Genomic DNA, 14,874 nt, shown 5'->3' with positions numbered 1-14,874 from the left:
GACACTGAGCATTAAGTGAGGTCAGGAAGGTTGAGGCACTGCAACACTGGCCATTATAGCAGTGAAGTGCACGAAAATGATTCAGTGCATCCTGCTTGAAGCGGCGCCTGCCGTGATCCCACGCTGCTATTATGTGACATTATGGCACAATTTTGGAACTCGCACAGAAAAAAGGATGGATGTATGTTTGTAAAGTGTATTTGATGCAATTTTAGAGGGACTAGAAAGGCACTAACAACACACCCTTTCTGAAGAGAAGTGGAGGTAAAACTTGAGGTCTTAAAAGGCTTTCTGTGAAGACCTTTAACCAAGAGACTGCTACAAGAGCACAGTTAATGCTTTATAGCAATTTAGCACTGTAAAATAAAACTTTAAAATAATAATAATAATAATAATAATAATAATAATAATAATAATAATAATAATAATAATAATAATAATAAATACATAAATAATTAATTAAACAGTATTTTTTCCAGCATCTGGGGTGCAAAAAAAATACATTGAAATAACAGAAACCTATTCTTACTTACTCTAGTATTAAATTATTGTAACTTGGTGGTACCCTTAGAAAGACCAAAAAAAAAAAAAAGACAGGCAGTCCGTGCTACACGTAACTACACGTAACGTAATGGCCTATGCAAAGCACATAGAAATCACAGTTAATTGAGAATGAGACCGTTAAATTAAGATTTCAAAACGGCCTGTGCGGTTTGTGATCATATTTTAAACATATGTATTTCTAATACCTTTCACTGTAAAAGAACAGAAATATTGCGTGTTTTCACAGTTACAGTGATGTCATGTTATTTTACATTCAAAATCACGGATTAGTCTAATTTTGAAAATGAAATTACATTTTAAAAATACAGGAAAAATCTGTATAATCGGATAAAATAAACATAAAACCAGTTATTTTAGGAGTTATTTATTTATTTATTTATTTATTTATTTTAACAGTGTAATCAACGGAATATTGGTTGTATTTCCAATCATTGTATTTTGTTTTCAATAACATTTTACAAACCCTCCCAACTTCGTTGGAATTGGAGTTTTTACTTGAATTGTTGTTTCCATGCTTCAATTGGAATGGAATGTATAATCACTTCACCGTTTTTATTCTCGTTTCTTATCAACAATTTATTTAGTAGGGTGAAAGCAGGGTTAGTCAGCCGGTGCACAGCTGTCAGTACACCATGCCTTATTCTAAATACTGCATGTACCTCGCCGTACTTACCGCTGCAGAGGAGGAGCTGGTACTTTCTTTGTGGGACACTGCAGCCTGATACATAGCCAGACGCTCTTTCAGTGACACGGACTCGCCGGTCTCACGGTCATCAGCGTCTGGAGCACGAGTGCCCTGGATGGACTGTTGCTCTGCAGCTACATACACACAAACATGAAGACATGACCTCAGATGTGAATAACACGTCATCAGTGCTGGGCTCAAAGCGGAGACAATGATGAAGTTATTTGACATTCTCTTTTCTTATTGACACCGTATATTTAGACGCAAGACAAGAATCTGTAACAAAGCCGTCAATAAGCACACGCTAGTTTATGATTCTTCATTTTGCTCAATGCACCCCCACGGACCGCCAATTAGAGGAGACCATTGATTCTGTATTTGACTTTTCTGCGCTACAAAGCATCATTAAGCAACAGGGAACGCTGCACCGTGTCTCAGCACACCCACACAGGACCTTTTAGCTCTTTACACGTTCAGCCTTGCGTGGCAACAATGTGGTGGGATGAAAGAAAAACCTACATGAAAATGATTTTCTCTCATTATCTGCACAGGCTGTAACCTTTGGACATGCTGAAATCCTACGTCTTGTTCTCTTGTCATCACATACAGTATTTGCTGCACATGCACTGTGTGTGCACTCATGGTGAAAGTCAAGTTTTTGTAGAGAGTTGCAGCACCTGCGTCTTTAAAACATATTGGGGCATAATGAAGATCCCATCGGTGCCATAATCTTTGCTTGCTTTTACTTCTCTCTGTTTGTGCATGGCTGTGCAGCTTCTCGGTAAACATTTAAATCTGCATAGTACAGTATATAGCGTACGGCTGCACAACATGTTGAAAAAATATCGATATCGCGATATTGGCCCTTGTAATATGCATATCGCAAAAGCACGCAATAAGTTTTATATGGAATTTTATGCTTTTTATATGAATTTGACCAGTCAGATGCTAACTAAAATGTGCATCGCCATTCAATAGTTGAAAATTATCAAGACACAATTACAATTAATTAACTAAGATTACATTAAGGTTGCTTATTTTGCCCCATGAAAAATGTTTTTCTTTCATTAGGTAATAAAAATGTAATTTCTTGAGGTACATGTTAAATATCGCAATAATATCGATATCGCTATGTTCAGCAAGTATATCGCATATCGCATGTTTTTTCCAATATCGTGCAGCCCTAATATAGAGTACAGTGTTTACAGCAACAATAAGAGTTTGAAGTCAACAAGTGTATGAACCTAGCCCCCCAATCAACTCATCTTTTGTAATTATTATTTTTTATTTACAATTTGAATAGGCACAACAAGGAATTAATATATGCATAAAACGCACAGTAGCCTACATTAGGACTGAATGTTCACTTTGTAGAATTGAGACAAATTACAGAGCATAATCAGTCCCTCAAAAGTTAGCATAAGTCTAAGCTGGAAACTCTTTAAAGGGAGTATACAGTACGCTCTAAAAAAAAAATGACGTAGGTAGTAGGTACAGCTTAACATCAAGGGCTTCTATGCATACAAACATGTATTTTGTTCCATGAACACATTATAATAAATTGAGAACTTATTTTAATACGTTGGTCTACATTAAAACAGTGAAAGCAGATTTTTTTTTTTCTACACTCACTCATTCACACACGTAAGCTTCTGTGAGTGAGTGAGTGAGTGAGTGAGTGAGTGAGTGAGTGAGTGAGTGAGTGAGTGAGTGAGTGAGTGAGTGAGTGAAAAAAAAAAAATCCGTGCGTGCTTTCAAATTGCCGCGGGAGTGACGTCACGCAGCCGACACGTTCGCCCGACCCCGTTTGCGACACGCCCCCCCCCCCCCCCCCCCCCCCCCCCCCCCGCTCTGCGATTGGCTGGAGGGGTGTAAACACTGTCTTTCCACAGAAACGTCCCGCTGTTTACAAAACAAACACAAAATGGCAAAATACAGGCTGGGGGGGTGATTTAGGACGAAATCACTACCAAAGATTAACATAAACACAGATGAGTAGACTGAGAGAAAGTTAAAGTGTGTACATCCTGTATTTAAAAAGTGCATTTACCTGAGTGAATCCGGCAGACTGCGCCTTTTATGGTCGAAATAATTAACATATAATAGGTGCTCTTCAAATATAGCGGGCAAAAAATGTTGATTAAAAAGCATAGTGAATGATTATGATTAATCCAAATTCGAAGTTCTGATTTAAAATTGAATCGTTTGACAGCTCTTATTGTAATTAAAAAAAATAGAGCAATCAGCAAAAAAACAACATCAATATATTTGATTTTATAATGAATATTCTTTTTTTTTTCTCTTTTTTTTGCTATCACATCAACGGTGTGGAATTGATTGAAGCATCTTAAAAGATTTGAAAACAAACGTTTTAATCAAAGCCAAAATTGAAATATAGTCTCATCTTCACGTTCTCCTGAGAACGAGTGCCTGACCAGTAATGAACCTCCCCACACGTCACAGTCAGGCATATGTAGTGACCCGGTGTCTGTGTGTTAATCCAATTCATCAAAAGATGAAAATAGTCAGATGGAGGTATTTTAATGTTTTAATCAATATGACGCAATATTTAATTTTTTGCTTTTTACCTGAAGACACTAGATGTGAATGTGCTATGCGTCAGTCTTGTTATTTGTCGTTCTTACTCCAACTTCTTCATATCCCTTTGAAGGACAAGCATAGGCCATAGGAAATGGTGTCATGGCCTTATGCATGCCAGATCCGTCGCACCAGCATCTACTGAAACTCAACAGAAGTAGCCTCTCCCTCCCACAGCCCCTTGAATCAGTGGGTGCTGGTGTCTGTGGATCTCACTTTGCTTTATCTATCCTTCCCTCCTTCCTCTCTTTAGTTTTTCCTCTGGTCACTTAAGATCTCAATTTATTGGAAGTTTGAGGTTTCTGGGGTTGGCATAAGACTCTGGTTTTGTAAGGGGTTTTGTTGGTGCTGGATTTCACTTTGATGGATTGGATGTACTGGCTTCTATGGATCTCACTCTGCCTTATCGATCCTTCCCTCCTTCCTCTCTTTAGTTTTTCCTCTGGTCTCTTGAGATCTCGCTAAATTTGCTGGAATTTAGAGGCTTCCGGGGTTGGCGTAAGACTTTGATTTTGTAATCATGGGGAAGGCAGGAAGTGTTTGGTCGGTGCTGGATTTCACTTTGATTTATCTTTCTTTTCTCTTTATTTTTTTCTGACCTTTTCTCTGGTCTCCTGACCATTTAAACCTCACGACTCTGGCAAGATTCTGAAGTACCTGGTTAAGGCGAAGGGTAATGGGATATTTATAAGGCTTTAGGTGAATTAATGAGTATAAATTTATACGTATTTGCACGCACACGCACGCACGCGCACGCACGCACGCAAACGCACACACACAAACGCACGCACACACAAAAAATAAAAAAAATAAAAAAATAAATAAAAAAAAGAGCAATGATGATAAGACGTTGAATCGGTAAGACTACCGAATGAACAATTCTGAGCTCTTAAAAAATTTAAAAAAAAAATAAATAAAAAAAAGGAAATGGTGTCATGGTGTGCATTTATTGATTCATTTTCATACTTGGAGAGGAATATGTTTGCTGCGTGATGGAACATCATTTATATTTTATTATGAATACAATTACAGTAATCTAGTCCGGCCCGAGAGGATCAAAACGGAAATAACTCCTGACAGGATAAATGTTCCCCACCTGATTTAGAGTGTGACTTTGAATGGTATTAATGACTATGGTTCAAGCATCACATGATAAAAACATGCTGTCCTCATGACACCAGTTTGAGCTTTCCGTTACGTCTGGCATGTTAGTGTGCGATGTGTAATAGGCAGCCAGTGGGATCTGAAAATAAACAGGTTTTTACTGAGTCTATCCTATAAATATAGGTCAGATATCCTACACCTGAGGCTGTCTTGAAACCTCACACCGACATGGTGACAGAAGCACAAGGATAACGGCTTCGTTTATCACCAGAGATGAATGTTCACGTCATGGTCTGGAGCTGTCACGGAGCCAGGGACCGGCTTTTTGATGCATGACGGCAGTGACAACAGCCTCTTTCAAAAGGTATGTTGTCTGCAAAAGTGCCATAGCTCAAAGGTGAGCTCGCCGGGCTCAGGATAAGAAAATAAACCAGGCCTTTTTATATACTGCCTGTTACTGCAGCATCATGTTCTCTTGCAGAGAGAAAGATTGAGTAAGAGAAGGGGAGTTGTGTGTACAGGTCTGTGCTGTGTGAATGTTACATAAAAGAACTCCCTTACTATCCTAATTATTACAGGCATTCGATAACTTGTGATCTTGGTAACAGGAAAACCCTAGAAACTGTTGTTGCATTTTTTGAAGGTACAACTGCTAAATTTAAATTTACCACTTTTATTGATTGGCCAAGAATATAAAACGCAATGAATTTGTCTTCACTGTCTCAACTCAACCCATCCATCCATCCATCCATCCATCCATTTACTACCGCTTATCCGAGGTATGCTCGCGGGGGCAGCAGCTTTAGGAGGGAAACCCAGACCTCCCTCTCCCCAGCCACTTCAACCAACTCCGCCGGCAGGATCCCAAGGCGTTCCCAGGTCAGCCGAGAGACATAGTCTCTCCAGCATGTCCTGGGTCTTCCCCGGGGCCTCCCGCCGGTGGGACATGCCCAGAACACCTCTCCAGGGAGGCGTTCAGGAGGCATCCGAGCCAGATGCCCGAGCCACCTCAGCTGGCTCCTCTCAACGCGGAGGAGCAGCGGCTCGACTCTGAGTCCCTCCCGGATGACCGAGCTTCTCACCCTATCTCTAAGGGAGAGCCCGGACACCCTGCGGCGGAAACTCATTCCGGCCGCTTGTATCCGGGATCTCGTTCTTTCGGTCACGACCCACAACTCATGACCATAGGTGAAGGTTGGAACGTAGATCGACCAGTAAATCGAGAGCTTCGCCTTTTGGCTCAGCTCTTTCTTCACCACGACGGACCGATACCGAGTCCGCATTACTGCAGACGCTGCACCGATCCACCTGTCGATCTCTCGGTCCATCCTGCCCTCACTCGTGAACAAGACCCCAAGATACTTGAACTCCTCCACTTGGGGCAGGATCTCATCCCCGGCCTGGAGAGGACGCGCCACCCTTTTCCGACTGAGGACCATGGTCTCGGATTTGGAGGTGTTGATCTTCATCCCAACCGCTTCACACTCGGCTGCGAACCGCTCCAGACCGAGAACCAAGAAACTTAAAAATAACAATAGCCGGGTTTACATGGAGACTTTTTAGTCATTCCGAATGAAGATCTCTGTTTTCCTGTTTACATGTGACATGATCCATTCCGATCTGCCGTTTATATGCTTCCCCCCCCTCCCCCCTTTAATCAGATCAGCCCCGTGGCAGCCGCAAGAGGCACGTGATTTATCAAGATGAAGTTCATTCGTTATTTAACAGTAATTGTGATAGTGTTAACACTGTTATTGAAGCAACATCTTGATAAAAAAAAAATACAGAAAAATATTTGACAGAAAAATAGGGGTAACAGTCATTTTGCCACAGTCGTGCCTCCTCTCCATAATACAATTCTTAAAACATGTGCGGGTGAAAAATATGGTTATTTTAACACTCAAATTTGAGTCTAATCTTGCATCGTGCGCCTTTAAGTGTATGCATGACTCTCGTTCGGATTGACGAAAGGAACATGCCACCCCTGTCATTCCGAATGAAACTCCATTCGGGTTCAGCCTTTTCCTTCCGATTGAGGTGGTTTATATGGAGCATTTTCATTCCGTTTGGCCGTTCGGATTCAGTTTAATCGGAAGACTGTACATGGCTCCTTGCAAACCAGGCTAACGACCGACAGGGGGAGATTTGAACGAGAAGCCTGTCGGGTCGCGATCAGCGCCCCAAGTTTCTTGATGAGAAAAGATAACATGATTGCAGTGAAACAAGGCTCAGCCTCTTAGCAGTTTTCCATGATAACTGCTTCAATTTATGTGGCGTTCTGGATAAAACGTGTGGACTCAGAATGTGAGTGGCCTCCCTGACACTGCCGCACTCCTGCTGAGGTGAGACAGAGACAAACGAGTTATTTCAGTGATTAAGGGTTATGTGGCGAGGCAAGAATACTGTCTGAGCTAAGCACAGCGGTGTCACACCTCTTTTTCGACCCCCTCCACAAACCACGCACCCTAAGCGACCCAATCTTGTGCTATGGAGCGAAGACTTTGGTTGGTGAGTGTTGACAGTTGTGCCCCAAATGAGCTCGACTAATTGAAGTGTCAGCTACGCAGGCTGATTTTCTGCTCACAGATGAAAGCGAAACAGGCGCAATAATTGAGTTGTCATATCTATCAGAATAAGTTCTTTACGTGTAGAATGGATTGCCCTGGAGTGCTTCGTTGTGCTCAGCTAAGCACTTTGTCTCTCATTCGATACACTCGCAGAAAAACCTCCAGATGAGCTTGTCGCCAGCGATGGTATAGCTGAGTGAAAACAGAAAGCGTTTCCTTGTGGAGTCACTGAAATATCAGTTTTCTCTTTTTAGCTCTTACACAATCTCTTCCTTAACACCCTCCAACTATTGAGAAAATCACAAATGTCTCCCATTTCCAATATGTTTTCTTATTTTGAAGGAGGTCGCTATGTGAATGTCCGTAATTCACAATGACTGCTTACCTTCTGCCCAGGACACACTGAACAACTGACGTCAATAGAATCCCACTGAATAGCGAAGGGCCTTGAATCTCCGGAAAGGAATAGTTATCAGAAAAAGAAGTGGAGTCCTGGATAGAGACCAACGCAGAAGCTTGGAGGCCAGCTCCAGCAGCGTGTTCCTCAGCAGTGAGGCCCTGGCATGCAGTGACAGCTGATTTTATTTTAGAATCCCCCTTCGTAAAAAAATAGGATGGACTTACAGGACAGGATTGGTGCATGCGCCTTGGCCTTTTTTTAGAATCGAGTATCAAGGTACTCCGCATGCTCTTTACCTTATGTCACAGCAGTGTTATGGATGCAGACTTTACATACAGAGTAGGAAAATACTATAAAAATTGAACATGTTGAGCATGCAGCATGTGATTATTAATACTTATACTCATTCTAATGACTTGCGTTAGCATTTAAAAACAAACTGTTCTCTGCATGGGCCAATTAAAAAATAAATAAATAAATAAAATACATTCACCAATAATACATTTATGCCTTTGGGTTCTATATTTGGAGACCAAAACTGAACGTCGTGCATTTTTGCTTGGTGAACGTTTCTGTGAACGAGCTCATTCTGAGGTAAATGAACGGCTTTTAACGCAGTTAATTTTTTTTTCTCCAGGTTGCCAGGTTTTCTCTTGTTCGAAAACCAGTGTAAAGACACCATTTTTGTTATTTTATTTAAAAATTGTCAAGTTATGTATTATTTATTAGGGATGGGCGAGTACCGATACCAGCCTTTTTTCAAGTACTCGAGTACTCGTGACGCAGACGAGTACAAGCGAGCGATGGCAGAGGGGGAAGACGTTAAGCGCAGCAGTTTTTCACCAAAACTTCACCGGTTTGGAAATACTTCAAAATTGTTCATCTTAAACTAAAAGAGCATTTTTGTGTTTTATTGTGAGCGTTAAGACTATTGAAGAGTGACTGTGCTGTTTTTTTGTTTGTTTTTTGTCAAAATTAAAGGAAATATATTTGTTTAAAAATATCTTTTAGTGATTTTTTTTTATTTGTCAAAATGTACTACTGGTATTGGCAGTTGGTATCGGTGAGTACTGAGGGTCTGAGTATCGGTATCGGTCTGAAAAAAAAAGTGGTATCGAACATCCCTATTCTTTATGTTAGTGTACAGTATTCTTATACAGTATTACTTTCCTAGATCGATAGCACAGCTGCGCTTGAGCGTAAAAACTGGCGTATCCTGATTTCGTGCCGACGTAAACTCTGATGGCGCTTGTTTGGGAATTTGGCTCATCTCTCTGAGCCATGCCCGGCGTACCGAGGGCATTTCTGTTGACACTCGCTTGACAATTTGGTGGCTGAAAATACACTCCAAAACTTAATGGCTGCTGTAGCCACGTCTACATTTTGGCGCAGGTAATCTAAAGCAATTTGGGTGAATTCTGTCAGGGCAAAAGCAGGCAGACTCTGAGCTCAACAGACATATCTGGTGGATGTCATTATCATCTGTATTATGGTATATATTTTTAAAGTCATCCCACTGGCAGCAGCGCAGCTATGGATGGGTGGGGAAGGGGGTTACACCAGGACAAAAATGAAAATGAATGATGGGAAACGAGCCTTATCCGATGTTCTATTATGTGTTTATTTAGCACAAATCGGGAAATGAAATGTGGCCGTAAACCGTTTTTCGCAAGCTGGTTTCTCCTTGACCGGAAGCCGTTCATCTTTTGCGGCACGTCACTGCTGCTGCTGCAGTGGCAGCTTGCTGCCCCCTAGTGTCTATTTCGAGGCCTATGTTGGCGCCTATTCTTCAGGACTTCCAAACATGGCTTTAGATGGCTATCACAACTTGATAGTGGAAATGAAAAATAACGGCATGACGTCTAGTGAAATCGCTACACATCCGTGTAGCCAATTTGGCCCTATAAGAGGACTTTCGGAGAGAAATGTCCGAAGGTGGCTCTCAGAAAATTGTCTGGCAGAGGCCTCGAAATCGACACTAGGGGGCAGCAAGCTTACACTGCAGCAGCAGCTTGTGAAGTGCCGCAAAAGATGAAAGGCTTCCGGTCAAGGAGAAACCAGCTTGCGAAAAACGGTTTACGGCCACATTTCATTTCCCGATTCGTGCTAAATAAACACATAATAGAACATCGGATAAGGCTCGTTTCCCATCATTCATTTTCATTTTTATTTCAACAAAAACAGGAGACGACTCATTTCCCGTTATGTGTTCATATACATCAAAACAAAAAATGGAAATCGGTCTGTTTCCCGTTTTCCGTATCCTTGCTTCAGAATGAAAAACGAATGGCCGAAAAGTACACGGACCAAAATACGCTTTTTTTAAAAAATGTGCGCCCATTGTAAAAAATTCCTAAACCAGGTGTCGCCCACTTCTGACATGTGCAGGTTTTGACAAGGCGAGGTCAAGTAGGACCCAGACGCAGGATAAGGTAAGCCACCAAGGCAGCAGGTTTATTTCCGGCCAACCAGCGTCTCCTCTCAAGCTGAGAGGAGAACGGGGAAGCAAAAAGGTGGAGAACAAAAAACGCTCCACTGGGGAGGAAAAAACAGGCAAAAGGTATAGGGGACAACAAAAGGCGCTCCGCTAGGGAGGAAAAAGGCTCAAGGCAAAAAGGGGTAACTCAAGGCGCTCCGCTGGGGAGGACAAGGCACAAAAACAAGGCAAGACAATAAGGTACCGGGAACAAGGACTCGAGGACTCGAGGACTGTGGGACGCTTCCATGCACTGACTGTGTGTGACACTTCGGCACTGAGGGGAAAGTGCAGGTGGCTTTTATTGTCTTGGTTGATTGGTGGCAGGTGGACATGATCATGGGCGGGGACCGGTAATTAGTTAACTGCAGGAAGGGCAAGTGACCTGGGGTGAGAAGGGAATCAGAAATTCAAAATAAAACAGGAAACAAGACTATGACAATAAGAGCATGGCCTGTCACGCCGGTGGCGGCGTGACAGTACCCCCCCCTCAATGGCCGGCTCCTGACGGCCATCCGACCCAAAGAGTCCAAAAACAAGGGCGGGCGGAAGGGGGCACGGAGGTGGGAACACGGCCCACCCATCAGTCCCAGAAAAAAAGCAGATCAGGAGGGCGTCCTTGACGGCCGACAAGAGAGTCCCAGCGGGGCCAGTCAGGAGGACGTCCCCGACGCCCGACAAGAGAGTCCCAGCGGGGCCAGTCAGGAGGACGTCCCCGACGCCCGACGAGGAGGGCCCGGCGGGGCCAGTCAGGAGGACGTCCCCGACGCCCGACGAGGAGGGCCCGGCGGGGCCAGTCAGGAGGACGTCCCCGACGCCCGACGAGGAGGGCCCGGCGGGGCCAGTCAGGAGGGCGTCCCCGACGCCCGACGAGGAGGGCCCGGCGGGGCCAGTCAGGAGGGCGTCCCCGACGCGGAGCAGAGGTGGCGGCGGGGTGTTCGCCGCCAGATGAGGAGCAGGAGGCGGCCGCTGGCCGGGCGCCGCCGGAACTGGTGCAGGCGATGGCGGCCGCTGGCCGGGCGCCGCCGGAACTGGTGCAGGCGATGGCGGCCGCTGGCCGGGCGCCGCCGGAACTGGTGCAGGCGATGGCGGCCGCTGGCCGGGCGCCGCCGGAACTGGTACAAGAGAAGGCGGCCGCTGGCCGGGCGCCGCCGGAACTGGTACAAGAGAAGGCGGCCGCTGGCCGGGCGCCGCCGGTCGAGGAACCGGAGGTGGCGGCCGCAATCCATGCTCCGCCGGACGAGAAACAGGCGGTGGCGGCCACAATCCATGCGCCGCCGGACGAGGAACAGGAAGTGGCGGCCGCAATCCATGCGCCGCCTGACGAGGAACAGGAGGTGGCGGCCGCAATCCATGCGCCGCCTGACGAGGAACAGGAGGTGGAGGCCGCATTCCCTGCGCCGCCGGACGAGGAACAAGAGGTGGCGGCCGCAATCCATGCGCCGCCTGACGAGGAACAGGAGGTGGCGGCCGCAATCCATGCGCCGCCTGACGAGGAACAGGAGGTGGCGGCCGCATTCCATGCTCCGCCGGACAAGGAACAGGTGGTGGCGACCGCAATCCATGCGCCGCCTGACGAGCAACAGGAGTTAGCGGCCCAGGCGAAGCGGCCAGGGGCTGCGGCGGCAGCGGCACAGGCGAAGCGGCCAGGGGCTGCGGCGGCAGCAGACAAGGTTCCGGAGCGAGAGGCTGCAGCAGACGAGGTTCAGGGGCGAGAGGCTGCAGCAGACGAGGTTCAGGGGCGAGAAGCTGCAGCAGACGAGGTTCAGGGGCGAGAGGCTGCAGCAGACGAGGTTCAGGGGCGAGAGGCTGCAGCAGACAAGGTTCAGGAGCGAGAGGCTGCAGCAGACAAGGTTCAGGAGCGAGAGGCTGCAGCAGACAAGGTTCAGGGGCGAGAGGCTGCAGCAGACAAGGTTCAGGGTCCTGAGGCCAGTCCGACCCATCACTCCACTCGCCACGGACCAATGCCAGTAATTCTTTTAGCTCGGCAATGGCTCGGGCGTTGGCTTCAAGCCTCTGCCAGGGCTCCAATTTGGACATTCCTGCTGGGTCCATGCTGGCCGAAGTGTACTGACAAGGCGAGGTCAAGTAGGACCCAGACGCAGGATAAGGTAAGCCACCAAGGCAGCAGGTTTATTTCCGGCCAACCAGCGTCTCCTCTCAAGCTGAGAGGAGAACGGGGAAGCAAAAAGGTGGAGAACAAAAAACGCTCCACTGGGGAGGAAAAAACAGGCAAAAGGTATAGGGGACAACAAAAGGCGCTCCGCTAGGGAGGAAAAAGGCTCAAGGCAAAAAGGGGTAACTCAAGGCGCTCCGCTGGGGAGGACAAGGCACAAAAACAAGACAAGGCACAAAAACAAGGCAAGACAATAAGGTACCGGGAACAAGGACTCGAGGACTCGAGGACTGTGGGACGCTTCCATGCACTGACTGTGTGTGACACTTCGGCACTGAGGGGAAAGTGCAGGTGGCTTTTATTGTCTTGGTTGATTGGTGGCAGGTGGACATGATCATGGGCGGGGACCGGTAATTAGTTAACTGCAGGAAGGGCAAGTGACCTGGGGTGAGAAGGGAATCAGAAATTCAAAATAAAACAGGAAACAAGACTATGACAATAAGAGCATGGCCTGTCACGCCGGTGGCGGCGTGACAGGTTTAGCCTTTGCCTCGCGCCATATTATCGCATACCATCGCAACAAAATAGTCTATCATGCTTAACTAAATGAAGTTTGATAAAAACAGATATACTGTATCTACAGTTATTTTTTAGTTGAAGGCTAAAAGTGTCATTTAAAAAAAATAATAATAATAATAATGCAGGTACACACCTGCATTAGTTTTTTTTTTTTTTTTTTTTTTTTTGCCATCAGGCTAGGGCTCAGAGCATCTCTCTGGTCTGTGGAGAAAACAAATATTTTTATTCGATTAGTTGGGGACCTTCTCTGCCTCTTCTTCTTCTTGCTCTTAATTAAATTCTGCAGGTCTTCCAGCAGATCTCAGTCTCTGTTCGACATGTGGCAGTAAGTGGTACTGCACTGGCAACTCTAAATCCCTGTGATTAAAAAAGAAAAGTTTAAAATAAAAAGACTGCTTAAAAATCTGCCCTATAATGCAGCAGGGGCCTGCAAAGAATCTAATTTGGCTTGGATCTGCACTGAGGAAATGAGTTCATCTTCCAAACATTGGTGACAGCAGACAGCATCAAGCATCTCCTCGAACGAAGGACAGCCATTCCTTTGTAAAATGTGGGCATGAGAGAGACTGATTTTGAATCATCCGACCAAGTGCACTGGAAGCAACGGCAGCCGATGTCAACAGAGTTCTTCTTTTATCCCTCCTGTGAACAAACATTGCCCTACAGCATAAGCGAGGATCTTTTCATAAACCACTGACCTCAACCCAAAGCCTTTCGTTCATTCTTTCTGGCGCTATCGTTCCCACAATACAAGATTGAATCCATTTCACATGAATTATTCATGTCTATTTCCTCTATTAGCCGTGATCACTGGTGTTTACTGACTTGAGCCCACCCCGCGAGCTGTTGTTGGCAGCCCATTGACCATAGAAAAGTGCGGTTATCGGCCTTGAGGAGAGGCTGCGCTCGGCTGATAATCCCACTGAAATTGCACATGGATTTCCTGTTCCTAAAGTGGAAAATAAACACACTCCCACAGAATACCTAATGAAAGCTACCCAAAGTAAAAATAAAGAATTACTTCTGTTTTCTTTTCATTTTTTTGGCCACACAGAGGACCCCTTTGTCATCACAACTTCAGAAATTAATTAAAGGTACCTCAAAATTAAAGCCCCCTCCACCTACAAGGGCTGTACAATTTAGAAACCTTGCAAAATTTCCCTCGGAAAACACACCTCTATATTTACATGAGGTGAGATTTCACTAGAGCTCATTCAGCCGTGTCAAAGGTTACACTATACTGGAAGTTTTTCCTTTTTCTTTGGCATTTCTACACCACTTTCACCACAGGCAATATTAACTTATTCACTCCCAGGACATTTTCGCTATTTTACTGGATTTTGAATGGTTTTGCAAGGCCCATAGAATATTGTGTCCTATTGCTATAAAAACATGGAATCTACCAAAAGAAAGATTAGAGCCTCTTCTTTCATCAGGAAAAAAAAGTATATTTCTGTCTTATTCCATTTTTTATCAATTAGCATTAAAATATGGTTAAGTTTCATCATTATTCACACATCTGTTTAAAATAGTGAGGAAAAGAGCTTTTTGGTCTCTTATACTCCGCTGCCATCTGCTGGCCGTTTTTGTAATAACTACCATTGCTTCAAGCATTCTCTTCAGTTCAGAGGTTGCACCAAAGCCAAAACGTATAATTACATCTTTGTGAACATGGTAATATTTAAAATAGAACGTATTTATACGTTTTTGGGAGTAAATGAGTTAATGGCATAGCTCTTGCACTGAATTATTTTTTGAAGCATGTGAGTGACACATGTAGTAACA

General features: G+C 44.8%; 1 protein-coding gene across 1 annotated transcript in view; it reads right to left on the bottom strand.

Annotated features, from left to right (window-relative positions):
- The window catches only part of xirp2a (xin actin binding repeat containing 2a), a 53,512-nt gene that overhangs the window by 17,363 nt on the left and 21,275 nt on the right, over nucleotides 1-14,874 (bottom strand). The window contains exon 3 of the mRNA XM_077512506.1: nucleotides 1,238-1,383. Coding sequence (XP_077368632.1) covers nucleotides 1,238-1,383 — 146 coding nt within the window. The remainder of the gene's footprint in view (nucleotides 1-1,237; nucleotides 1,384-14,874) is intronic.

The sequence above is a fragment of the Festucalex cinctus genome, chromosome 2 (assembly GCF_051991245.1).
Source record: "Festucalex cinctus isolate MCC-2025b chromosome 2, RoL_Fcin_1.0, whole genome shotgun sequence".
NCBI classification, from domain to species: domain Eukaryota; kingdom Metazoa; phylum Chordata; class Actinopteri; order Syngnathiformes; family Syngnathidae; genus Festucalex; species Festucalex cinctus.
Note: the sequence above shows the minus strand (reverse complement) of the source record. Positions and strands in the feature narration are given on the sequence as shown.